Genomic DNA, 27,992 nt, shown 5'->3' with positions numbered 1-27,992 from the left:
AATAATGAATGTCACCATCTTGCCACCTGACTGTTATAGTCTTCAGTAGCAGTTAATTCTGATGTCTCTTCTCCTTTGTGCCCCTGATGGCCTCTATGCTCTCGCAGCATTCGTCGCTCTTCCCGTCTCTTCTGCCTTTTCTTCTGATGCTCTTGCTGTCTGGTGTATTGAAAGCGCTGTAGAAAGAGGTCTTTAGCATACTCATACAACTGCATGTCCAGGTAGTTCAGCTCCTCTATGTGCCTACGCGCCCACTCATCAATATCCACATTAGATGCCCGCGTAGTATTGAATTGAGTAAAAGGAGAGATGAACTTCAGATTGAATGTTTTCTCAAATAGGTACTGTGTTTTTCTCTGAAACTCTGTGAGCCCAAAAAAGGCCATATTTTTCAGGTTATTCTTGGCACTCATTAAAAGAATCTCATTCCTTTCACTTTCATTCATAAAAGTCAAATTGTAACATCCAACAAGGCTGAGGTCTGCAAGCATGCGGACCTGGCGATTGTTGGCTAGGTTGTAGCCACAGTCCATGAACTCACGCAAGCTGACTCCAGACCAGTCATCCCCAAGGTAGCACGTGGGCAACTCATCTGGTGTTGGACTCCTTCCATCACAGACATGGAGTGAGGCTTTCCACGTTGCACCCCTCTGGACATGTTTCCATTCGCTCAAGTAACGTGATACTGGATCCCTCAGCATTGTGATATAATAGAAGTTTCTGAAATAGAAAAATAAATATATTTAGAATTCATTGGCTTCCTTTTTCTCTTTTTTTCCCCTACCAATTGACATCTTATTAATGTTGCTGGAAGTCCTTACAGTAGAAATGAAAAGAATTACATTTCCAAAAAATTAATCTGGATCAATTTTACTATAGAAAGATATTTCACTTGTTACACACAATAATCTGAAGTATATACAGAAGCAATGATATTCATATTATCTCACTTTTCTGATTTCTAGGCATCATTTCTAAAACAAAAAAAAAAAGACTTATGACAAAATCTAGTTTATAATATACAGTGTTCACCATCAGGAACCCTTTTAAGTTTTGACAAACATGCAACCTGCCCTGTATACAATACTGAGTAAAAAATGAAAATTACCCTGTTGTCAGCTTAACTGACTAGGAGTTTTTAGAAGTGAAAAGGTCAATATATCCAAATTTGGAAGTACATTTTTTAAATTTAAAAATATTAATTTTAAGTCATCTATTAAAAATTTCCTCTTTTCTTTTGTTTTAAGCAATTATGTCCAAAATTAACAACCGAGCCATGGTGAACCGCTACGTTCTGACAGCTCCAATAATTATGCACTAGATATCCTGTTCATATCTGAGAAATACAGAAATACTAATTAAGCATTGTGGAGGTACACAGACAGCATGATTTCTAGCAGGGATAAGAAACCACTACTAGAGTAAAAATATAAATACAAAAATAGATGAGTATGTGTGTGTCTATAAGAAGAGATTCTGGACAGATGGGAAATCCTTTTCCTTTCTTTTCGGTTCCAAAAATTGGTAACAGAACCAGACTCATTTATTGCACTTTCACTCAAAGCTTCTGGGAGTACACCATGGGCCTGAAGCACCTAAAACCTTTTAATTTGTTCTACGCCTATGGTAAAAACCTTAGGGCAGATTTTCAAAGATGCACACGGACATCCATGTGCATACGGTTCCTGGCACACACACATGGACGCGGCAATTTTATAACATGCGGGCGGCTCCATGCGCATGTTATAAAATGCAATTACTGCATGCACATGTGTGCTGGATTTTAATATCCACGCATGCATGTGCAGGTGGGTGGCCTCTCACGCACGCAAAGGGTGGATTTTAATAAATAATGCACGACAACGCAAGAAGGCCTCCCAGTCCTCTTGAATTGAGTGGATTGTGAGGGAACTTTCCTATCCCTCTACCTAGCCTTCCTTTCTTTTCCCCTCTCCTCTCCTCTCCTCTCCTCCCCGACACCTAAACCTATCCTAACTACCCTAGATTATTTATTTTATTACTTCTATGCTCTAAGGAGCAGTCGTAAGTTGCGCGCGTCGGCCGGCTGCCGGTGCTTGCTTCCCCAGGTCAGCACAAAATGGCTCTGTCCCAGCCAGCCCCGCCCTGCACCCGCCCCTGGCCTGTCCCTTTTTGATGGCCCGGCACTTCTGCGTGTACCGAGAGCTATGCGCATGGCTGGGCCTTTTCTAAAATGCACTCGGTGCACACATGACCTAGCCACGTGCATATCTTCCAGTTTTTGCATCTGCCACCTTTTGAAAAAGTGGGCCTTTTGTGGTTTATAAATCACTAGAGTTTGAAAGTCAGCAGAATTGTTAGTCAATGCAAATTGCTTCCCTTTGCAGAAACAAAATGTTAATTATCATTATAAAACACGACTGCCTATAATGCCAAGAGTGAACATTAATATCTAATTATTGAAATAACTTAGAGATTATTTGTGTTTTTGGCTGATATATTTAACATTTTTTCTGTATTCTATAGTTTTATGTCTTTATTCTGAAACTGTAGTACGTGGAACTATATTCTCTTTTTAGAACAGTGTAAATTTATCATAAACAGTCCAATTATATCACCCGTGCTCTCTCGCGGCAGGAGCCGCTGCCACCGTTCTTATCTCTGTGGCCCAGAGGCCGCCATCTTGCTGGCGCGGCAGTAGCTGTGTCGGGGTTCTCCATGATGGAGGCCGCCGCTGATGTCCTCTTCACCGCGGCAGGGAGCCACGGACTTCCACATGCTCTTCATGGCCCGGAGGCTGCCACTGGTGTTTCCTGGTGGCTGGAGCTGCCCCCGGACCTCCTCTTCATGGCAGGAAGCCGCCTCCCTCATCAGGGCCTGCCTGTGGCCTGTTCTTCCTGCTTCAGCATCTTCAGCGGCAGCATGGCCGCTATCCATGGTCCTGCAGTATTCCTGCTTCCTCTTCCTTAGGCGCGGGGCTGCGCCTCTCTCCTTGTCTTAAAGGGCCAGTAGGGAGTGGTCCCTCTGGCTCCACCTGGAACTTCTCCCTGGGCGTCTTCCTTCTCCAGCCCTACAAAAGGGCTCAGTCTAATGTTGCCTTTGCTAGGAGCTGGTCTTCTCTTGGACTCCTGCTCTCAGATCCTGCCAGGCTTCCTTGTTCTTCATGTATCTTCGTGGGATCCCTCGACGTTGCCTATCCTCGTCTCTGCTGAAGTCTTGTCTGTCCTGATGTCTCCATTGTCCCAGTCCTGATGTACTTCAGTCTAGTCTTGATGTCCTGATGTCCGTCCTGTCCAGATGTCCAAGGCTTCGCTTGATCCATCCTAGCATGGTCCGCGACCAGCCCAGCTGGGTTGTAGGGAGTGCTGCGGCCCACTGGTCCGCGACCACCCCCGCTGGGGTGTGTAGGGTGCTGGTGGGTCTTCTCCATTTTCAGAGCCGAGGATCTCCATGTTCCTTTCTGTCACTTCCTGGGTCTGGAGTCTTCTGGATGTCTGCTTCGTCCGTCCCGGCTGCCTTTCACTGAGTGTCCAGAGAGTCCATCCCAGATGTCCTGGATCCTTGCCTTGGAGGCTCATGTCTTAATCCTTCCTCCGATGCTCTGGACTCCGGCAATGCCTAGCCTCCGGTGGGCAGTTCTCCAGTAGATAGCCTGAGGGCTGTTCTGGCCACTGCAGCCTCCTCCTCGGCTGTGGGTATTACAGTCTTATCTGGAGTCTTCTCCATCCTGAGTTTTATCCTGATTTTAACTTGTCTCATCCTCACTTCGTCTGAGTCTGATCTTCTCTGAGTCCGTCTTCAACCTTGTCTGACTCCTATCTTCATCAGCACCTGAGTTTCAACTTCAGTTCCACGTTCAAGTCCTCATCCACCTTTGCCTCATGTCCAGCCTGCCACCTCTGCCGTTACCCAGCGGCAGGTCTGAAAGGGCTTGGAGTGGTCGGAGGACTACTCAGAGGCCAACCTTGCGTGGTTAGCCTCACTGAGGCTGTGCAGGTCCCAGATGAGGCTACATCTCACCGCAAGGGCACACACATCTCGTCCCACAATGGGGAGTGCCCCCTAGCGTCCCCTTCCATCACATTGCAACACATGGGGGGTTGTTATAATGGTCCAAGCCTGTTTTTATGTGGACTTTTGAGTTGGATTTTGAGAGAATAAGAGTTTTTACCTCCTGTTCTTCTCTTTGACTTGCAGGCCCAAAGCCTTGATATTCTAGGTAGTAGGTAAAATATTTGCAGCTAGTTCACATCCTGTGGTTGAGCTGTTTCTCCTGTTTGTGATTTTGTTTTGGAAGGACATTTTTGTCTATCCTTCCTTTCCAAGAAAGGGATAGAGGTCGCTCAAGTCCTAGATGAAAGCCTCTGGTCCTCTTGGGTTCTGGTCCAATGCAGAACAGGGCTTGGGAGTAATTTTTGTAAGTTTTGTTGAAGATTGCCTCATGTTTTTGGGAAACCTATCAGTTCAACTCTGCATTGCTCAGCATGAAAGACAGTGCCAACATAGCAGAAAGTGTTTGAAGGAGCGAGTCTCAATCTAATGCCATATTGGGAGAAGAAGAGAACTGTCAAGTTACACCCAGTAAAGGCAGCAGAGTGGGTATCCATAAGGTACAACAAAGAGGAAAGGAGTGGAGTTTCAAGATCATGCAGAGGAAACCTTAATAAAGAGAAGAACCTTGCTAGCTACCATAGGGGTGACACTAAAATCCATGAGGGTCCAGAAGGGACCCCAAATACAGAGAAACAAGGGAACACACAATTGTATTTGATAACTCAGTTATATAATATGAATGCAACCAGAAAGAAATGAATAAAGTGCCAAATGGTTTCTGTTGCAGAATTGAATCAATAAAGTTGTATGTTGGAATACCAGCAAAGAGTACTGATTATTTGTTGGCATACTACAGATAAAATACACAGCCAACACCTTGGGTCTTGGAGGTTAATCCTTCTCCCCATCAGAGAATCCACATCCTGGTACTGAGTGTGGATTCCCTATCCATAGGTGAGGCCATGGAAGATGTTAACATACATTTGAATTGGGAAACAGGCTAATCTGTATATTTTGATTGTCCAGAAAATCATATATTTTTCTAGCCTTCAAAGGATCATGCTGCCTACACCCATAGCCCCTGGTTTCCTGTGGCAGATTTTTCAAGGTTCCTGGACAAACGTTGACAAATGCTGTGGGAGACTTCTCAAAGGTTTATGGAAATTGTGTGGCAAATTTGCATAATTTTGTATTTATTTGCAATTTATTTTTCTTTATAAAAATTAAGTCTTTTTATGATATTTATTTAACTGGTTAATTTTTTTTTAGTGGAAAAGGGATCTTATTGATTCGGCTTGGGGAAGAAGGAGAGGAAGGGATCTAGGAACTGGAAGAGAGAAAATCTTGAAATAGGGAACAGAAGAGGAAAATGAAGAAGGAATCTTAGGCAGGAAGGATAGAGGGTTAAGAGACAGAGGAGGAGAAAGAGAAGAGAATGGAGGATTCAGGGAATAAGAGGAGAGGAGGGGAAGGAAGAGGGATCAGGAATGGGGAGAAGGAGGAGATGGGAAAATCAGGAATGGAGAGGTGGGAATTAACTATTGGAGAAGAGGCTCAAAGAGAGAGGATATGCAGAAGTCAGTATATTTTACAATTTATTCATGTAATTGAAATCACCAGTTTGGCACTTCACGCATTCCTTCTTCAGGCTGTTTAAACCCTTCTAGTACTTCTACCTGAAATCCTCCCAATTCACCCAGACCTGACAGCCAACCAATAGCAGACAACACGCGAGTTCATGTTGGGGGAGTGGATCCTTGGGCTGACGGGGGTGGAACCACTAGTGGGGAGGAGCCCTCAGGTGCCCGCCATCGGCAGGGGAGGCTAGAGAGACCTGAGACCCTGCTGGGGCTTCACAAATACCAGCCCTCGTTCCCCTCAGGTTGAGCCCTTGAGTACCGGGGCCTGCTGGATTTACATGAGGCCTCAGGCAGGTGGTGAATTTCGTAGTCAGGCAGGCAAGGGTCTTGGTAGGTGGCGTATCTCATAGTCAGGCAGGCAAGGGTCTTGGCAGGCGGCGTATCTCATAGTCAGGCAGGCAAGGGTCTTGGTCCGAAGCAGGCAGAAAACAGGAACTGGAAAACAGGCGTACGGAGAGTCCAAGGACTAGCAGGAGACAAGAGTAGCCAAGGCAAGGCCTGAGGAGCAGGCCTTGCCTTAAATAGCTGGAGGCCTGGAAGGATGAGTCCTGAACCCTCCCGTGGTGACCCCTGAAAAGGGGTCATGTGGCAAGTGCTTGCGCCTGGGAAACCGGGGGTCAGGAGGAAGGCCTGAGCAGGGCCCTACAGCGTGCTGTCCTGCACGTGGCATCTGCGTGGCAGCCTGGGAGAGAGGCCGTGGCAGAACGCATTGACCGTAGCTCCTGGCCGCGGCAAGACTTCCGGGGCCGAGGAGGCAGAGCCGGCCGCACGGGTAGGACAGGGAGACCGGTTGCGGGTCTCCGCGGCCAGTTCTCAAAACAGTTCAAGCTACTTATGTGAATATATGATAACTTTATGCAGGTAACTCCTTCGAAAATTCATTCCTAAGGGCTTTGCGCTCTGCAGCATTGGCGCTAAACATTAGTGCGCACTAAACCCGAAAATGAATTTTTACCGAAATTTCGGGAAAAACTCATTCAGGTTTTGGGCTCCCCGAACCAGGACGAATGCACGTCCCTATTATTTTCACTTCCACGTGCACATATATGCGCATAAAAAAGGCACAGTCTAGGAGTGTTTCAGTGTGGGACCAACACTTATGCATGTAAGGTGCTATTATAAAAGACATACATTATGCAATTTACATGCATATTTTACACATGCTAATTTTCTGACATAAGTGACATCAAATGTGTAGTACTGACAGGGGAGGGCACCATTAAGCCTTATGCTCACCTTTGATGCAACTCCAACATTACTCTCTGCATCAATGACAGGGGAGGGCAGGAAATTTGAATCAAACAATTACCAACAAGGGCCCTGAACTTGGTGGTTGATGAAACAGATAAGTATGGGAAAATAAGTGTGGGAGCTTGCTGGGCAGACTGGATGGGCCGATTGGTCTTTTTCTGCCATCATTTTTATGTTTCTATGTTTCTATATGTACTGACTGGGTAGGAGATCTGAGTGCTAGGGGGAGATCAGGCTGAAGAACCAGGAAATTCTCAATGACCTGGAGAAAGACTGGTTGAACTGGTAGACTAATAAAATTGGTAATTTCCTTAACGCGTGCATGTTTTACAATTGGTCCACTTACATGCGTAAATTGGGACTTACACAATTAAGTCTTACTTTACTTTTATGCATAAAATATATGCGTGTAATTTTAACAATAGGTAGGAAAAGTATGAATGTTCAATGCATTGCATATATTCGCATGTAAGTCTATGGGGGTAAGTCTATGCATATTTTATAAAACATGAATATATCATTCACACTGCTTATAAAATAGAAATAGAAACAAGCATGGCAGCAGAAAAAGTCCATATGCCCATCTAGTCTGCCAATCCACCCAACTAATTTAGCTTCACAATTCCCATCACTCCCTCAGTATTTATCCCATCCTTTCTTGAACTGAGATGATGTTTTGTGCACTGGGAGGCCATTCCACACATCCACCACCCTTTCACTGAAGAAATATTTCCTAAGATTACTCCTGAGACTCCCCCTTTCACTCTCATCCCATTAACCTTCGTTCGAGAGCCTCCTTTCTGTTGAAAATACTATGGTAAAACAAAGCAGGGCCATGTACATGTATATATGCCACCGCACGCAGTTATTGGAAAGTTATTCTCCTTATTTGGATATACTTCTTTTACAGCGATGATGTTCTGCCCATGTCATAACCCAGACTACAACCAAAGCATGCTGAGAGAACCAATTACATATTAGGAAGACAAAAAAAATGTCAATATTGTTACGGTTCTGGCTGCGAGCGCCGTGACCAGACCCTTACCTCCGTGTTCCTGGACCTGTTCCCGCTTCTGTTGGCCTAGTTCGCGGCCTGTTCGGTGGTGTCCCTGCGAGGGCTGCACCGCCGGGAAGCCTCCCATGGACGCCCTGCCTCTAGGCGTGCGCGTGTGCCACTTGGGTGCTTTTCTAGGCCGTTTCCCGCCAGTGGTGACTCCGCCCAGTTCCTGATGTCAGACGCCGTGGCCTTGATAAGCCGGCCGCGGACACTCAGTCTTTGCCTTGCAACGGGCTTACCTACTGGTTCCCTGTTGCTCCGTGCCCCGGAGTGAGCTGCCTTTGGAACTCGCTCCGTTCCTGCTTGCCTGCTACAGTACTTGCTTGGTTCCTGCTTGCCAGCTACAGTACCTGCTTGGTTCCTGCTTGCCTGCCACAGTTCCTGCCTGGTTCCAGTACCCGAGTCTTGCTACAGTTCCTGCCTGGTTCCAGTACCCGAGTCCTGCTACAGTTCCTGTCTACTGTTCTAGTCTGGTTCCAGTTCTCAGTCCTGCTCATCAGCCTGCTCGCTTCAGTCTCAAGATCATCCACCCGCCTAAGTCCCAGCGACCGGGCTCCTACGGGCTCCTCCCAGGGGGGCTTCGGCTTCCAAGGGTGAAGCCTCACCTAAGTCCCAGCGGCTGGGCTCCTCCGGGCTCCTCCAGGGAGAGCACCAGCTTCCAGGGTGAAGAGCACCTCTACGTCCTGCCTGAACATCTGCCTCCCGGCCTGCAGTGTACCAGAGACATTGAATACCTTTCCCAATCTCTTGCAGGTCGGCCCAAGGGTCCACTAAATTGAGACTCCATAACAGATTGCAAGGCCATGGACTCGGCGGATGCGCCTGTCCCCTTGGACTTGCCAGGGTTGGCCCAGCAGCTGCAGTATCAACAACAGTACCTCGAGGTCCTTACTGGTTCGGTAGGGGAATTATCAGCCCATTGGATGCCAGGGCCCTGTCCGCCTCAGAACCAGCACCCGAGGGTCAAGACTCTTCGGTGACTCAGCTGCCGGCACCCTCTCGTTACGCTGGAGATTTAAGGACCTGCTGCGGCTTTCTGAACCAATGTTTCATACGGTTCTCCCTGTTGCCTTGGCAGTTCCCCTCAGACGAAGTGAAAGTAGTCTATATCCTGTCCCTGTCTCCCCTTTGGGAACACAATGATCCCTCGCTAATGGACTTACAACAGTTCATCTCGAACTTCCGACAGGCTTTTGATGAGCCAGCTCGAGTAGCTACGGCTACATCTGAACTACTACAGCTCTGTCAGGGGGCTCGCTCCTTGGCAGATTATGCTATGGAATTCCGGACTTTAGCCCAAGAAGTAGGTTGGCAGGATGGTAGTCTTAAGGCCATCTTCTTGGAGGGTCTATCCGGGCGCATAAAGGATGAGATTGCTGCCCGAGATCTGCCGGAGGACCTCAACACTTTGATAGAGATGGCTGCCTGCATTGACCGCTGCCTACGACAATGGGCCAAGGAGCAGCACTCCTCCCGCCACAGTCCTGCTTCTATGTCAGCGAGATCCGCGTCTTCTCCTAAGACTTCTCGTCCAGACGCTCCCACCTGCGAACCCATGCAACTGGGATGGGCCCCGCTCTCTGCTGAAGAGAGGCAACGTCGCCGTTCATTGAAATTGTGCTTGTATTGTGGCCAGAAGGGCCATTTCTTGGCACGATGCCAGGAGCATGCGGAAAACGCCAAAGCCTAGGAGGTCGGGAGGAGCTGCTCCTATGCTGTGCTACAGCTCCTCAATGTACCGTGCCTGTTACCCTGGAGGATCCATCGAGACGATCGCGTTCCTGGATTCTGGAGCCGAGGGAAATTTCATCCTGCATGACTAAGTCTCCCAATTGCGAATTCCTACGCATAGACAGGAGGTCCCGTTACGAATTACCTCCATCCAGGGGACACTCCTTCCAGGACCTATCGTGGTATCCACGGCACCCATTACTGTCCGCACCGGGGCGATCCATTCGGAGGAGATAGCCTTCCTAGTGTTGGATAAGGCTGTCCACCCTGTGGTGCTAGGGTTGCTGTGGTTACAGAAGCACTCGCCCGCGATTCAGTGGGATACTCTACAGATTGTCAAGTGGAGCCCTTTCTGTCTAGCCAACTGTATGAAGGTGCCAAAGCCTCCCGGACTTCCATTGATGCACTCTGCCCTAGGTCCTCCGGCACCTTATGAGGACTTCATGGATGTTTTTTCCAAGTCCAAGGCGGAGATTCTTCCTCAGCATCGCCCGTATGACTGCGCTATAGACCTGCTACCTGGAACTATGCCCCTACCCCCCGAGGAAGGGTATATCCCTTATCATTACCTGAAACCCGGGCCATGTCTGAGTAGATTTCAGAGAATCTGGCCAAGGGGTTTATTCGCCAGTCCAAGTCAGCTGCAGGGGCAGGCTTCTTCTTTGTCAGCAAGAAGGACGGCTTGCTGAGACCGTGTATAGACTATCGAGGCCTAAATTCTATTACCAAGGGGGATCGTTACCCGCTCCCACTAATCCCGGAGCTCCTCGATAGGCTCCAGGGAGCGAAGATTTTTACAAAGTTGGACCTATGAGGTGCTTACAACTTAGTCAGAATTTGTCCCGGAGATGAGTGGAAAACCGCTTTTAATACCAGAGACAGGCATTACGAATAACTTGTGATGCCTTTTGGCTTATGTAATGCTCCGGCGGTGTTCCAGCACCTTATGAATGAGATGTTACGGGACCTTCTGAACACCTGTGTAATTGTCTACCTCGACGATGTGCTAGTCTACTCTCAGGACCTGCCTTCACACCGTCAGCATGTCCGTCAAGTGCTCCAAATACTTAGAAAGCATAGTCTGTACGCGAAACTTGAAAAATGTAGTTTCGAGAAGACGTCCCTGCCGTTCCTGGGCTACATAATCTCTGCAACAGGCTTCCAAATGGATCCTGAGAAAGTGGTGGCTATTAAGAATTGGCCCCGGCCGAGGGGTCTCAAAGTGTTGCAATGCTTCCTCGGCTTTTCCAATTTCTACCGTCACTTTATTCCCAACTATTCCCGTATTGTGGCCCTGTTAACTGCCCTCAACCGAAAGGGAGCCAATGCGGTGGATTGGCCTGTTTCCGGTTGCCAAGTCTTCGAAGTCCTCAAGGAAGCGTTCTTGTTGGACACCTGCCTTCGTCATCCTGACCCTAGTCGGCACTTTGTGGTGGAAGTCGATGCCTCCAATGTGGCCGTGGGGGTTGTGCTGAGCCAGTACTCCGATTCTAGACAATTGCTACCCTGTTCATATTTCTCGAAGAAATTCTCGCCGGCAGAAAGCAACTACTGTATTGGCGATAAAGAGTTGCTAGCCGTGAAACTTGCTCTAGAGGAATGGAGACAGTGGTTGGAGGGGGCCAACCATCCACAAAAACTTAGCATTCTTGAAGCAAGCCCAGTGCCTGAACCCAAGGCAAGCCCGGTGGTCGCTGTTTTTTGATCAGTTTAACTTTACCCTACGCTACCGACCCGGCTCTAAGAACTCTCTCGTGCTCCTCTGAGGTTGAAGAAACTTCTGACATTCCCCAGTACATCTTGGATCCCGTGAAAGTGAGCCTTGCAGCAACCTTGGTGTCCTCCCGAGGAAAGACCGTCATTCCATGTCGCTCCCGGAGAGCAGTCCTCACTTGGGCCCATGACTCCCTCACCGGGGTCCATTCTGGCTGTAAAGGGACCTTAGACCTGTTGAATCGATTCTACTGGTGGCCGACGGTGAGGCAGGATGTCCAAGCCTTTGTGGGCTCTTGCCCTACCTGCGCCATACAGAAGCCGCTCATCAGGAGGCCTAGGGGCCTGTTGCAACCATTACCCATCCTGGTGGAGCCTTGGACACACATCTCCACCGACTTTGTCGTGGACCTTCCCATCTCTGAAGGTAATTTGGTCATTTGGGTGACCGTAGACCGATTCTCCAAGATGGCGCACTTTGTCCCCTTGCCAAAGTTGCCTTCTGCACCTGACTTAGCTAATCTCTTTGCTCAACATATCTTTAGACTTCACGGACTTCCACAGGATTTAGTCTCAGATCGTGTTCCTGGACCTGTTCCCGCTTCTGTTGGCCTAGTTCGTGGCCTGTTTGGTGGTGTCCCCGCAAGGGCTGCGCCACCGGGAAGCCTCCCATGGATGCCCTGCCTCTAGGCACGCACGCGTGCGCCATTTTGGCGCTTTTCTAAGCCGTTTCTCACCAGTGGTGACTCCGCCAGTTCCTGATGTCAGACGCCGCGGCCTTGATAAGCCGGCCGTGGACACTCAGTCTTTGCCTTGCAAGGGGCTTACCTACTGGTTCCCTGATGCTCCGTGCCCCGGAGTGAGCTGCCTTTGGAACTCGCTCCGTTCCTGCTTGCCAGCTACAGTACCTGCTTGGTTCCTGCTTGCCTGCCACAGTTCCTGCCTGGTTCCAGTTCCCGAGTCTTGCTACAGTTCCTGCCTGGTTCCAGTATCCGAGTCTTGCTACAGTTCCTGTCTACTGTTCTAGTCTGGTTCCAGTTCTCAGTCCTGCTCATCAGCCTGCTCGCTTCAGTCTCAAGATCATTCACCCACCTAAGTCCCAGCAGCCAGGCTCCTACGGGCTCCTCCCGGGGGAGCACCAGCTTCCAGGGTGAAGAGCACCTCTACATCCTGCCTGAACATCTGCCTCCCAGCCTGCGGTGTACCAGAGACATTGAATACCTTTCCCAGTCTCTTGCAGGTTGGCCCAAGGGTCCACTAAATTGAGACTCCATAACAAAAATCTTAAAATTAAGTTACATTTTGATTTTTTTTATAACTTGAAATACTGTGAGACATTTAAAAAGAAACAGCAATACTATTTGATACTTGATAGTAAAAGAATAACCCTTAAAATGAGGAAACCAATGGTTTGCACGTAGTATTCAGCCTAATCTTTTATTTTGCAGTGATGTGCTGTTGGATTATAGTTTGTAGCCTTCTGCTTAATCTCACAACTGAATTATTTTCTGTCTTTGGGATCAACTATTTATTCTTATGTTTGCCTATTCAGTCTTCATTTCAATGATCCTCTGTTTCTATTTCAATTACCACCTGGATATAACAATAGCACTTCAACAGTGTCAGCCCTGACACATTTCACAGTTTATTCCATGCTTTGACATATTAATGAACAGGCATTTTATTCATGCCTTCAAATGTGAACTAAAGAAATGAATAATGATGTACTAACTAAAGGGTATCTTGGTTTTTAAATCCCCTTTGCTCATGAAAGTACAACACATTACTCTAATTGTGTTCCTGACAATATAATTTGCTCTGAATAAAGATACTATTATCATGAAAGGATAACCTGAAAATGTGGAAGTTCTCACTTTCAGGCAAACAATAATCTTCCATTGCCATTCATAAATTCATCAGTCTTGCTTCTTTTTTTCCCCTTTCAAAATGATCTTAATATTCTTTCTATTGTTAACCCTGAGGTAGTAACATTAACAATAGCTTAGGAGTCAATTTTCAAATAGACATAGATGGCTAATTGAGGCTTCAATCAGATAGGGCTATTGTAATGCAAATTTTGCCTCACAGAGCAGCTAAATATAGCTACACAGTGAGTGGGCATTCCAGGAGGCATGGTTAAGTGAGGGAGATGGGTATTTTGCCATCTACCCCTGGATCTGATGTAATAAAACATGAGTAAAAAGTGTGAGCCATATTTTAGCTTACATTATCTTTACTTAAGTGGTGAAATTTGAGTTAACTCCAGATATGATATATTAATGCAGCAGCACTTTAACAACTGTGTCAACTAAAAAATGTACACCAAAGACATGCTTAGTGCACATAAAAATATTAATTTATGCACAAAAAAAAATGTTTTCTGCACAGAAGACATATTCAGGTCAATTTTAAAAGCCCGGCATGTGCCAAAGCTGGGAGATATGTGAGTATGTTTGGCCTGCGAGCGCATCATGGATTTTAAAGGCGCCCATGCACGCACATATCTCCCGGTATGCGCACATGTGAGAGAGCCCAAAAAAGCAGTGGGTGTAGGGGTGGTCTAGGTGGGAAAAAGGTGGGAAGTGGGCATTCTGGGACTTTAACATGAAATTTGTATGCAAGTATTTCCATGCACAAGTGCACGCCAGGGTCCCCTGCTGCGTAACTTTGCTACTGCTATGGATGGCGTGTAAGTAATAAAATATAAAATTCTAGGCTAGTCAGCGGGGATTTAAGGGTCTGGCTAACAGGGAGAAAGGGAGGCTATTAAACTAGGGATTTGGGAAGTCCTTGTTGCGTCCGTTGGTCTCAGAAGGCTTCCTTCTCTCTCCTCATGCCTTGGGAAGATGGCTGCTGCCGCATCTTCATGCCGCTCTCTCCGGCATCTCCGGAACGGCAATGGCGACCGTGATCACCATGATTATCCTGAGGGTCTCCTAGCACGTGCGCACGCCACCCACGTCTTTATCCATGTCATGGCGGGAACCTCGGGGGCGTCCCCTCCGAGTGACGTCATCACATCCTAGTATTTAGCCTTAGTTTGCTAACAAACTTTGGGCCTTATTTACCAAGGCTATTGCAGGCTTGCGCTGTTAGCGGAAGCCTGCGATAGCCTGCGAGGGTAGCACACGCCTGTGCTACCTAAATCGGGGTGGAGTCGGCCCCAGAAGAGGAGGAGTCGGGGCATCACCGGGGCCGACTCTGCGAAGATGCCGCAGACGACGAAAAGGTAAGGGCCTTTTCGCGTCCTACTTCGCACCCAATAGCTACACCTTCTATGGTGGCGCTATTGGGTGCGAAACCGGCAGCGGCGGCGGTGCGATTGCTGCCGGCTAGCACAGGACCGCCCCCCATTAGCGCAGTTTTCTAAAGTATCACAGGCCTGCGATACTTTAGGAAATGAGGCCCACAGTTAGCAAGGATTGGAATGCCTCCAGTCTAAGCTGCTCTGCCGCTTCCTAGCTGCCGCAGGAAGCTCTCTCTCTGTCCTTCGGAGTAATTCATTGCTAACCTGGGTACCCGCTCCTCGGGGGCCCTTATGCTCTCTTTCAGGTACCTATCTGGGATACCGGGTACTCGCTCCTCGAGGGCCTGCTCTCCCTACTCTGGTGCCTGCATCTATACTACTTCTGCCTGCCAGGAGCTTCATCAATACAGTTATCTACTTCAGTGAGTACTAACCCTTTCAGTCTGTCTCACCTTCAGCTTCAGCACTCAGAGTCTGCATCCGGGACCTTCCTCTGCTACCCTGCGCTGCCTATTATCTATTCGAGTGTGGAACTGGTCTCCTCTGCTGAGGAGCCCTGGACTACTGCTTCTGGTTACCTCACTGCTGCCCGCTCTCCGGGCAGTACCAACAAGCTGTATAATAAATACAAATTCTCTGTGTCTGAGTGGATAGAGTCTAGCCTAGTACTGCGTTTCCTCACGGGGCTCCTCTCTGTGGGAGTGGCCATCACCGCAGTGCCAAAAAATCCACTCTAACACCTCAAAACCATAACAGTCCTATCTTTTGACTGGGTGAGCTAGGAACTAACTTTTGCACCTAAATGAGGGCCGAGGTACAGTGCGTGTAAGTTTACTTCTGCTATGGAAGAAGTGTAACTTTTTAAAAAAACAGCCATTTCTGAGGGTTTAAAGGGTCTGGGGTAAACGGGAGCAGTGCGGGCTATAAAACTGGGGGGGGGGGGGGGGGGATTAGAGGACATAGCTCTTCATGGGGCGAACTGGTGGACGAACTGGTGAAACTGTTTATGGTGTGGCTGTGCACTGGTTATAATAGTCTCCCACTTACATGGCTCAGACCTGGCTGTGCACAGCTCTGCGTGTCCAGTTGCAGGGTGCACACATATGCACGTCTATGATATTTTATAACATATGCACATTAATGTGTCTGTGCACCCATTTGAAAGTTTCTGTCCCTGAGTGCACAAATGTCTTCTGTGCGTAAACCAAGATTTATGCACACAAAGCACAATTTGTGCATTTAAAAATGTGTATAATGCATATTCTTTGTGCTAAAACATGTTTATATGCAGAAAACTTGATTCGTGCACAAACTGTGTCATATGTACATAAATTCTGAATATAGGACCTGCAGCATGAACTTTGGGTTCAGTGCACTAGCCCAAGTAACTTTACTGTAGCCCAGATTAGGAGTTAAATTTCCAGCAGTAAAAAAACCATGAATTAAGCCTATGCACCTCTTTGCCATAGGGAGCAATAGCTAATGCCTTTATTATATTAGATTTAAATGGGAGAGCGCTAATTTGTGCTCACAGTTTTGCAATGGTTTATGGGTAAATGATTTGTTCATAAAACTTGCTGCATTAAGGGTAAAGTCTGCATCCAAAAAAATGTGCAATGGGATCAATTTTCAAAGGAGCGCATGCGCGCACATGGACACAGTTATTTTATAATCCACGCGGGTTGGAGTGCACGTGTTATGAAATACGATATCCGCACACACATGCAAAATCCGCACACACATGTGCAGGTAGCGCGCACTGTGGGGGGAATCAAAATTTTGATTAAGACACATGGTGATGCAATTGGGCCTCCTCTAGTTCCCTAGCCCCCACATAATCTTCCTCCCTCTTCCCCTAACCACTTCCTATCTACTTACTTTTATTTGTTTAATTACTTTACTGCTCCTCTGCTCGCACACGCTTCTCTGGAACAGCATAGAATGGTGCTGTCCTGGCCTGCACCCCACCCTGCCCCTCTCAGCCCAGACCCCGCCCCTGGCCTGCCCCTTTAGAGAGGCCCGGCACTTGTGAGCGTAAATCCCACTTTTTACATGTTTGGGCCTTTGAAAATTAACCCGATATTGAATGATAAAGCTGTGTTCACAGCCCAGCACATCTCATTACATCGGAGCCCTTGGAATCAGAGAGCGCTAGATTTAAGACACCTATGTTATAGCTGATTAGGTTTGGGAAAACATAAAGCTTCGTCTTAGCTGGCTAGGTTATGGGTAAATGTTTTGTGCACAAAACTTGCTGCATTAAGTGTAAAGTCTGCATCCAAAAAAATATGCTCATGGGGTCAATTTTCAAAGGAGCGCATGCGCGCACATGGATGCAGCTATTTTATAACCCATGCGCGTCAGTGTGCACGTGTTATTAAATACGATATCCACGTGCACATGCGAAATCCGCGCATGCATGTGCTTGTACCACGCACTGGGGGAGCCAAAGTTTTGATTAAGACGCATGGTGATACAATTGGGCCTCCTCTAGTTCCCTACCTCTCCCCCTGCCGACATAATCTTCCTCCCTCTTCCCCTCTCCTCCCTGACCCCTAACCCCTTCTTATCTACTTATTTTTTTTTGTTTCATTTCTTACTGACAATCCAGTGGGAGCACTGAGAGGAGAGGATCACTGAAAGGAATTTGTAAGTTTTGCTTGGGAATTTTTTTTTTTTTAAGTATTCGGGCGAAGTTAACTATTGGGGAATATTATTTAGTGTGTTTGCGTATTTGTGCTTTTAATAGTCAATAAGGCAGCAAATAAACAGAAGTTAGAGTGTTTGTATTTTCTAATCATCCCACCCCTCACCCACCCACCCCCTTAGCTCATCCTTTAATTTATAGGCAGGTGCCACTTTCACAATTAAAAAAAACCAAAAAACAAAAACAAATCAGCCTTTTAACTTCACTTCACGAATTCCCCACACCATATTGAGAGTATGATCATTCCCTAGTAGGCCACTACATATAGTGAATTCACTAATACGATTAAAGGATGCTAATTAGACACATTCCTACTCCCATAGCAACCTAAAACTTAACTAGGAACTGATCAAATTTGAGATGAAGGCAGCAGTCCAGCAGCAAGAGGGGGGCTTCCCAGTCTTTTGCATCGAGTTTCACATGTATGATATTTTACCCATTGGTGAGAAATTGTACATGTGCATGCAATGCAAAGAGTTCAATCTCTGGAGGCTAGAGTGGCAGACCTGGAGGAGCTGAGGCAGACAGAGAGGTATATAGATGAGACCTTCAGGGACATAGTAGTCAAGTCCCAACTTCAGACTGGCAGCCCTGGTGCTGCCTTGGAGGAAGAAGGTCTCATGAGTGGAGAGCATCAACCTAGTGCAGCAGGAAAGGATCCTGTAGCAAAGACCTGCTCTCCAGGTGGTGCATTGTCCTTTCACAGAGAGGATGTGTCTCCATGGGCTACTGCCCAGGAGGGAAGGGTTAGGTCAGCCATCATAGTTGTTGATTTGATTATTAGAAATGTAGACAGCCGGGTGGCTGGTGGCACTGGGCATGAGGATCACCTGGTAACATGCCTACCTGGTGTGAAGGTGGCAGATCTCATGCGTCACCTAAATAGGATTTTAGACAGTGCTGGGGAGGAGCCAGCTGTTGTGGTACATGTGGGCACCAACGACATAGGAAAATGTGGGAGGGAGGTTCTGGAAGCCAAATTTAGGCTCTTAGGTAGAAAGCTTAAATCCAGAACTCCAGGGTAGCATTCTCTGAAATTCTCCCTGTTCCACGTGCAGGTCCCCAGAGGCAGGCAGAGCTTCGGAGTCTCAATGCGTGGATGAGACGATGGTGCAAGGAAGAGGGATTCAGGTTTGTAAGGAACTGGGGAACCTTTTGGGGAAGGGGGCGTCTCTACCGAAGGGATGGGCTCCACCTTAACCAGGGTGGAATCAGACTGCTGGCACTAAGCTTTAAAAAGGAGATAGAGCAGCTTTTAAACTAGAACAAAGGGGAAAGCCGACAGTCGCTCAGCAGCATATGGTTCAGAGGGAGGTATCTTCAAAGGATACTAATGACACATTAGAATTAGGGTATCCCGACAGTGAGGTTCCAATAATAAGAAAAGTAGTCCACGTGCCTATAAGTAAAAGCTCACCTTAGCTAAAAAATTCTAATGTATCCTTATCAATTAAAAAGCAGAATGAAAATACAAACAAAAAACATACTTTGACTTGTTTGTATGCTAATGCCAGAAGTCTAAGAAGTAAGATGGGAGAATTAGAATGTATATTTATTTATCTATTTATTTAGCAGTTTTTATATACCGATGAACGTTGGGAACATCTCATCGGTTCACATTCAAACAGAAATCAGCAACAAGTGCTTTACATTGTAACAAAGAACATTAGATATGCTTTACATTGTAACAAAGAACATTAGATAATACAGATTAGGTAAAATAGGAACATTTCACAACTTATGAAAAAAATACAAGGCTTATAAATAGAGATGTGAATTGTGTGCCCGATCGTCTTAACGATCGGGTTCGGCTGGGGGGAGAAAAAAATCTGATTGCTGGAGATGTGAATCGGAATCGGTTCCGATTCACATCGTAAATTTTTTTTTAGTGAGGCCTGACCCTTTAAAATTGACCCCTTACCTTCCCCCACCCCCCGAACCCCCCCCAAACTTTTTACATGTGACAGGGTATCCGTGCCATTGGCCGGCCCCTGTCACATGGTAGGAGCACTGGATGGCCGGCGCCATCTTTAAAGATGGCGCCGGCCATCTTTACGATGGCACTGTACCGATTTTTGATTTAAAAAATATCGGACGATTTTTTTAAATTGTCAAAAAATGATTCACATCCCTACTTATACATGATTTAACAAGAGTAATACTATTTACAGTAGTGTCGCGAAGGCCAGGGGGGAAAGAAATCGTGGGAGGAGGGAGGCGTTAGGGGAAGGAGGAGAGTTGTTCAGAGTATGCTTGTATATGCTTGTATATAGTATAGCAGTGAATGATGACATAGACTTAATTGGCATCTCAGAGACATGGTGGAAGGAGGATAACCAATGGGACAGTGCTATACCGGGGAACAAATTATATCGCAAAGACAGAGAGAAGCATCTGGAAGGCGGTGTGGCACTTTATGTCCGGGATGGCTAGAGTCCACAGGATAAACATCCTGCATGAGACTAAATGCACAATCATATCATTATGGGTAGAAATCCCTTGTGTGTTGGGGAAGAGTATAGTGATAGGAGTATACTACTATCCACCTGGCAAGGATGGTGAGACAGACAGTGAAATGCTAAAAGAAATTAAGGAAGCTAACCAAATTGGTAGTGCAGTAATAATGGGAGATTTCAATTACCTTAGTATAGAAAAACGTGGTATTTGATAGTTTTAGCCAATCACAACGCTATATAAATCTTTGTCAATATTTATACTATGTGTTTGAAGACAAAATCTTTGTCAATGTTTATACTATATATTTAAGGACCATCATACCACCCCCAGTGCTTACAAGTTATACTTGCACTTTCTGCACTTTCACAGGGTCATGTTTAATCAATTGGTCCGACCAATATCAATGTTCAATTTTTTCTTTTCTTTTTGCTATATAGTAAAAAAGGCAACTTTCCTTATTCTCGGGGTTATTAGTCCCAGGGCTGTCGGAGGCACTTGTCCGACGCGCGCGTTTCGCCAAAGCTGCTTCAGAGACATCTGTTTCCGGCTCTCCAGGTCCAGCACTTCCCCTCACTTAACGGGGTATCTAAACAGCATTTGTTTCTTCCCAAATGCTGCAAAGGTCCATGAATTTTTCTGAGATAAAAAAGGTCATGGTTAAGAAATCTTTTAAATTGAAGCGATATATTATTCAAACAACATTTAACGATGTGCTTTTGCAAGTGGAAAAAAGAACAGAATAATCTAACTCACCGGACACCGACGCCTTCTCCCTGCTCAAAAATTTCAGCAGTGAGGCGGCTCGGGCCGGTCTGGTTTTTAAATGCAGTGGTGGTTTGCCTTCACCTGATAGTCAATTCGTTTCTGATTTCGGCGGGCAATCACCAAAAATGGAACCACTCAATGTCCTTATTCAGGCCACCAGGGATGACTGATTTCAATAAAAAAATCCACTTTTGCTCACATTGTCTTAATGTTTGAATACGATTCCCGCCCCGCCAGTGTTGATTAACAATTTCAAGCACAGTCCATTTTATATCATCGAACTCGTGTTTACATTCCTTAAAATGGGAAACCAAAGGTTCCTCCACCCGGTTAGTGTTAATGCAACATTTATGTTCGGTAAGGCGAACATTCATGTTTGAAGGTGATTTTTATTTACAAATTAGTGGCACAGCCATGGGAGCTGCCATGGCTCCAGACGTGGCCAACATTTTTGTGGCCAGATTTGAAGCTTTATATATAGACAATTGTTATTGGACACCCCACTTGAAGTGTTGGAAACGCTACATTGATGACGTTTTCGTTATATGGGAAGGCTCTTTAGCTTTATTGAAGGAATTTCATCAATGGTTAAATAATCTGGAATCGTGTCTAAAATTTACTATGGAGTTTCATCGGGATCGCATAGCTTACTTGGACATATTGATCCAGCGAAATGATCACACTCTAGCCACATCCATATACCGGAAACCGAATGATCGCAATAATTTGCTTCGTTTTGATAGTTTCCACCCAACTAGTTTCAAAACTAATCTTCCTGTGGGCCAGTTCCTCAGATTAAGGAGATTATGCACGGATCGTGATGACTTTAAGATCCAAGCGAAGGAAATGGCTGACCGTTTCCTACAACGTGGCTATCCAACTCAGTGTGTTAAGAAGGCATATCGGCGTGCACTTTATTCCAACAGAGAATATTTGTTTTTACCAAAAAATTCAGAGCTGGGATTGAACCCACAGACTGTGGTCTTGAAGCACACAGTGCTCTCAGCCCCTATCAGTAGAGCCATGAGAGTTCATTGGAGGATTATTCAGCAAATCCACCCCTTATTCAATCAACCCTTACGAATTGCATACTCTCGAGGCAAAAACATCCGAGACCACGTTGTACGTTCAAACTGCTCAAAACCTGCAATAAATGTTGATTTACTTCAAGTTTGCGCTAAATGCAAATTCTGTCCATTGAAATCATCCCAGACTCACATCACCACAGCATCGGGAAAATCAATTATGCTGCCTGAATTTTCCTGCCATTCGACCCACGCTGTTTATGCAATTTTCTGCCCATGTTCCTTAATTTACGTGGGCATGACTAAAAGGAAAATCAAGACTCGCCTTACCGAACATAAATGTTGCATTAACACTAACCGGGTGGAGGAACCTTTGGTTTCCCATTTTAAGGAATGTAAACACGAGTTCGATGATATAAAATGGACTGTGCTTGAAATTGTTAATCAACACTGGCGGGGCGGGAATCGTATTCAAACATTAAGACAATGTGAGCAAAAGTGGATTTTTTTATTGAAATCAGTCATCCCTGGTGGCCTGAATAAGGACATTGAGTGGTTCCATTTTTGGTGATTGCCCGCCGAAATCAGAAACGAATTGACTATCAGGTGAAGGCAAACCACCACTGCATTTAAAAACCAGACCGGCCCGAGCCGCCTCACTGCTGAAATTTTTGAGCAGGGAGAAGGCGTCGGTGTCCGGTGAGTTAGATTATTCTGTTCTTTTTTCCACTTGCAAAAGCACATCGTTAAATGTTGTTTGAATAATATATCGCTTCAATTTAAAAGATTTCTTAACCATGACCTTTTTTATCTCAGAAAAATTCATGGACCTTTGCAGCATTTGGGAAGAAACAAATGCTGTTTAGATACCCCGTTAAGTGAGGGGAAGTGCTGGACCTGGAGAGCCGGAAACAGATGTCTCTGAAGCAGCTTTGGCGAAACGCGCGCGTCGGACAAGTGCCTCCGACAGCCCTGGGACTAATAACCCCGAGAATAAGGAAAGTTGCCTTTTTTACTATATAGCAAAAAGAAAAGAAAAAATTGAACATTGATATTGGTCGGACCAATTGATTAAACATGACCCTGTGAAAGTGCAGAAAGTGCAAGTATAACTTGTAAGCACTGGGGGTGGTATGATGGTCCTTAAATATATAGTATAAACATTGACAAAGATTTTGTCTTCAAACACATAGTATAAATATTGACAAAGATTTATATAGCGTTGTGATTGGCTAAAACTATCAAATACCACGTTTTTCTATACTAAGTTATTCCAATCGTGGGATTGTTCATTAAGAGATTTTTTGTGTTTAGATTTCAATTACCCCAATATTGACTGGGTAGAGAGAGATAAAGTTCCTGGATGGAATAAATGACAGTTTTATGGAGCAATTGGTTCAGGAACCAACGAGAGAGGGAGCAATTTTAGATCTAATTTAAATCAGTGGAGCACAGGATTTGGTGAGAGAGGTAATAGTGGTGGGGCATCTTGGCAATAGTGATCATAATATGATCAAATTTGAATTAATGACTGGAAGGGGGACAGTATGGAAATCCATGGCTCTCATGCTAAACTTTCAAAAGGGAAACTTTGATAAAATGAGAAAAATAGAAAAAAACTGAAAGGAGCAGCTACAAAGGTAAAAAGTGTGCAAGAGGCATCAACATTGTTAAAAAATACCATCCTAGAAGCACAGTCCAGATGTATTCCACACATTAAGGAAGGTGGAAGGAAGGCAAAATGATTACCGGCATGGTTAAAAGGTGAGGTGAAAGAGGTTATTTTAGCTAAAAGATCTTTTATCAAAAATTGGAAGGATCCAACAGAAGAAAATAGGATAAAGCATAAGAGTTGGCAAGTTAAATGTAAGACATTGATAAGACAGGCTAAGAGAAAATTTGAAAAGAAGTTAGCCATAGAGGCAGAAACTCACAGTAAAAACGTTTTAAAATATATCCGAAGCAGAAAGCCTGTGAGGGAGTCACTTGGACCGTTAGATGATCGAGAGGTTAAAGGGGCACTTAACATAAGAACATGAGAACATAAGAAAATGCCATACTGGGTCAGACCAAGGGTCCATCAAGCCCAGCATCCTGTTTCCAACAGTGGCCAATCCAGGCCATAAGAATCTGGCAAGTACCCAAAAACTGAGTCTATTCCATGTTACCATTGCTAATGGCAGTGGCTATTCTCTAAGAGGTAGATCTTCAAAAGTACGCTGGATTATATAAGATACGTGCGTAGCTGCGCGTATCTTATAAAATCGGGGTCGGTGCGCACGCGGGGGTGCACATTTGTGCAACCTGCGCGCGCCGAGCCCAGCACGGCCTGCCTGTTCCCTCCGAGGCCGCTCCGATTTCGGAGTGGCCTCGGAGGGAACTTTTCTTCGCCCTCCCCCCACATTCCCCTCCCTTCCCCTACCTAACCCACCCACCGGCCCTATCTAAACCCCCCCCCAACTTTGCGCGCATTGGCCGGCAGCCCCGCTCCGTCCTCCGGTCCCGGGGGCTGGTCCGGAGGCCTCGACCACGCCCCCGGGCCGGCACCATGCCCCCGGGCCCGCCCCCGAAACGCCACGGCACGCCCCCGAAACGCTGCGTCGTTTCGGGAATGCCCCCGGACACGCCCCCTCCCTCCCCTTTTCGAAAGCCCCGGGACTTATGCGCGTCCCGGGGCTTTACGCGCACCGGCGGCCATTGCATTGCATTGCAAAATGGCGCCGGCCGTATGGCCATATTGCTGTATTGCAAAATGGCGCCGGCCGTATGGCCGGCGCCATTTTTCATTACGGCAACACGATTCAAGTGCAGGAGGTCGTTACCGGACCCCCGCTGGACTTTTGGCAAGTCTTGTGGGGGTCAGGAGGCCCCCCAAGCTGGCCAAAAGTCCTTGGGGGTCCAGCGGGGGTCCGGGAGCGATCTCCTACGCTCGTGACGTCAGGGGACAGGAACCAAAATGGCGCCGGCGCTACCTTTGCCCTGTCACCATTTCTATCAACGCACCCGTGGCCCGAGAGTGGAAGATCACACCGGGACCCCCCACTGGACCCCAGGTAATTTAAGACATTTTGGGGGGTTCGGGAGGGTGGGGGATTTATTTTAAAGGGTCGGGGTGGGTTTCAGGTTTGTTTTAGTGTGCTGGTTTTCCCGCCCTCCCCTTTCCCCTCCCCCTTCCCCCCGATTTACGATTTTTGACGATAAATCGGGGGAATTCCTATTATATATCGCCTCTAACGATTTTTGACGATTTAAAATATATTGGACGATATTTTAAATCGTCAAAAAACGATTCACATCCCTACTGCAGACTGTTTGCAAGGGGAGAAGCTGGAGCAGGAGCAGAGAGGGAGTAGAGACTGAAGGCAGGCAAGCATCCTGCAATTTTGATAAAAATATTGAATAGAGAGGTGTGAAAGCTTTCAGGAATGTTGATTAACTTACTTGCTCTGCATTCTGTGGCAGATTGTGAATTAGGAGGCTAATTATGCGGTTTCTTACATGGTGGCTCAGTTGCAGAAGGCTAGGGGCACTGATTGCAAGGTACTTGCCCCATGAGGAGATCTCTCTATCAATAATGCCATTTTAAAAGTGAATGCAGTCAATGTTGTCACGTTTACCTTTTCTGAACATTCAGAATCTTGAATCTCGAGTTTTAAGGAAAATTTTCAAAATTATTTATGCAGGTAAAGTGATTGCTCCCCTTCAGGATGTGCTCACGGCCTGGCCACACGTGTATCCCCTGGTTTTTGCATGCGACAGGCTTTGAAAATTTGGGCTTATATTTTCAAGTCTATGTACACTTTTTCCATAGAAAATTTACCAGCACAGAAAACAGATGCAAAAGTCCATGAAAGGTTTTACCCATGACAAGTTCAAAGGGTAAATATACTGTATATACAGGTTAGGGATGTGCAGCCAATAATTTTTTGTTTGGAATTGTTTTCCTTTTTTTTCCCATTTTGTTTTAATGTTTATTTCAGTTTGGCATGTTTGCTGAACCAAAATAAACTTTAAACAAACAAACATACCCCCTTAACAAAAGAATAAATCAAAACAGGGCCCATTAATCCCCCATCACCCGGTTCCTTCACAGAGCCTCCCTTAGCTTCCCACCCCTTCCAAGACACCAGTCTTGGGCATACCTGGCTGGGTTTCCCTGTGCCTCTCTAACCACCACTCTCGACCCCTGCAGATCTCTGCCTGGGTTGGGTACCTCCCTGGTCCTTACTTCCCCCTTTCATGGGAATCCTGGCACAAAAAAAAAGGGGCAGGATCAATCCCCACTTAATCCTGTCCTGTCAGAATCCTTTTAAAATGGTACCGGCCAGCCCTCAGAATGGTGCTGAGTATGATGTCAATACAGTGCCAGAGTCAGAATTGGCCGGCACCATTTTCTTGCACGGTCATATATTTATACAGCTTACAAGAAAATGTTGCTGGTTGGCACTGAAAGTGGCACATTTTGACATCAGGACTAGTCAGCACCATTTTTAAAAGGAGTCTGGCAGGTAGGAGTGAGTGAGTTTTGCCTCTGTCTTGTACCTGAACCCATACAGAAGGGATAAGTATGTGCTGGGGAAGTACCCAGCCATGGCAGATTTCTAGGGTACAGAATTCTAGGGTGGAGGGGCCTGGAGAGATCCTGCTGGACTTGGTTCAGCCCAGTCAGATCAGCCCCAGTTTGTTAGCAGCAGTTGCTGCATTTTTTTTTTTCTGGGGAAATAGTGCACACTGTTTTCTAATACCATACACTATTTCCTGAAATGAAAACACTCAATATTTTTTAGATTTTCATAGGGTTGGCACATTTGTTTCAGGTAATTCCAACCTAAAAAGAAAATGTATCATTTTAGTTTAGATTACTTATTTGTTTGAAATAGATGCAATCTCTTGTTGCGATCCCGGTCACTGCCTCAGTGACCGGGCTTTTACCTGCTCCTAAAGCGCAGCAGTCCCTCGGGTCCCGGGCCTCTCAAACCCGCAAGAATCAACGTTGTTTTAGCCGGCAGGATCGATACAAGGACACGCCCCCTGATGACATCAGAGGCTGGTAGGAGGGACACGCCCCCTGATGACATCAGAGGCTGGTAGGAGTTTTAAAACAAGTTCCAGGAACTGTACGTTGCCTTGCAACAAGAATCTTTGACTGAATAGCTTGTTGCCGTTTGTCGTCTGGTTTCTGACCTTTGCTGTCTGTCATCAGATTTCTGCCTGCCTGCCTGCTTGGTTCTGATTACTGCCTGATATCTGGGTCTTGAGTTCCTGCTAGTCATTTTGATTCTTCATCTGTCTGATTGCTATCTGTTCCCACTCCGGTCCGTGACTCCATCTTCAGCCTGCTTGCCTCCTGTCCTGACTCCGGTTCGTATTCCTGACTGGGTTCTTGTTTTTTTTCGCCTAAGTCCCAGCGGCCCGGGTCTCTACGGGTTCCTCCTGGGGGGACCTCGGGCTTCCAGGGTGAAGACTCCTAAGTCCTGGCGATCCGGGCTCCCACAGCTCCTCTGGAGGGGTCGCAGGATTCCAGGTGAAGCCCATCCGCCCAGTGTGATTCTGCCTCCTGGCCGTTTCTCCGAGTCGGTCGGCCTAAGGATCCACTTCTGGATTTGGACAGTCATAACAGTTTTGCAAGGCCATGGATCCGGCAGATCTCGCTGGTCTCCAGGCCATTCCGGGGCTCGCCCAACGACTGGTGCAACAGCAGCAGGTACTGGACTCTTTGGTCGCTACTGTAGAACGCATGGCAACACGCATGGATGCCGAGCCCCCAGCTTTGGCTCCCGTTCCTGTGACCGCACCGGTCGTCACTCTTCAGACGCCTACCCAGCTTCCTGCTCCTTCTCGATATGCGGGGGGATTCTAAGGCGTGTCGTGGTTTTCTAAACCAATGTTTTGTGCGGTTTGCCTTACTCCCGAATCAATTTCCTAATGACTCTGTCAAAGTAGCTTACATTTTCTCCTTACTGGATGGTAAGGCTCTGAACTGGGCGTCACTGATGTGGGAGAAAAATGATGATACCCTTGCTAACTTGGATCTGTTTGTGACGAACTTCAGAGCAGCCTTTGATGAGCCAGCTCGTCAGACTTCGGCAACTTCAGAGTTACTGCAACTCAGGCAAGGAGCGCGTACCTTGGCTGAATATGCTTTGGAATTCCGCACGCTGGCTCTGGAAGTGGGTTGGCGGGATGATGCCCTCCGGGGAATTTTCCTAGAAGGTCTGGCGGGTCGGATCAAGGACGTCCTGGCTGCCAGAGATATTCCCGAGGAACTTAACGCTCTCATTGAACTCGCCGGACGCATTGATCAACGTCTGCAACAGAGGGCCAAGGAGGTACGTCCTCCACGACGCTTGAACCCTCTGGCGCCTGC

The 27,992-nt window shown here is 46.6% G+C and overlaps 1 protein-coding gene across 1 annotated transcript; it reads right to left on the bottom strand.

Moving 5' to 3' along the window:
* Positions 1 to 11: 11 nt before the first annotated feature.
* On the bottom strand, positions 12 to 26,898 carry LOC115092469 (heparan-sulfate 6-O-sulfotransferase 3-like). Its single transcript, XM_029603308.1, has 2 exons — positions 26,810 to 26,898; positions 12 to 720 (listed from the first exon to the last, which is right to left on the bottom strand). Exons 1-2 carry the CDS (start codon positions 26,896 to 26,898, stop codon positions 12 to 14), a joined length of 798 nt encoding a protein of 265 aa, XP_029459168.1.
* Positions 26,899 to 27,992: the final 1,094 nt, after the last annotated feature.

This window comes from Rhinatrema bivittatum, chromosome 5 (assembly GCF_901001135.1).
Source record: "Rhinatrema bivittatum chromosome 5, aRhiBiv1.1, whole genome shotgun sequence".
Lineage (NCBI taxonomy): Eukaryota > Metazoa > Chordata > Amphibia > Gymnophiona > Rhinatrematidae > Rhinatrema > Rhinatrema bivittatum.
Note: the sequence above shows the minus strand (reverse complement) of the source record. Positions and strands in the feature narration are given on the sequence as shown.

What these genes read in the sequence shown, in the direction of transcription:
- LOC115092469 (XM_029603308.1), bottom strand. Translation starts at nt 26,898, where the DNA reads ATGACTAGCAGGAACTCAAGACCCAGATATCAGGCAGTAATCAGAACC. An exon ending in TCTGATGACAGACAGCAAAG is followed by an intron (nt 721 to 26,809) that starts GTCAGAAACCAG and finishes TTTCTATTTCAG; the next exon opens with AAACTTCTATTATATCACAA.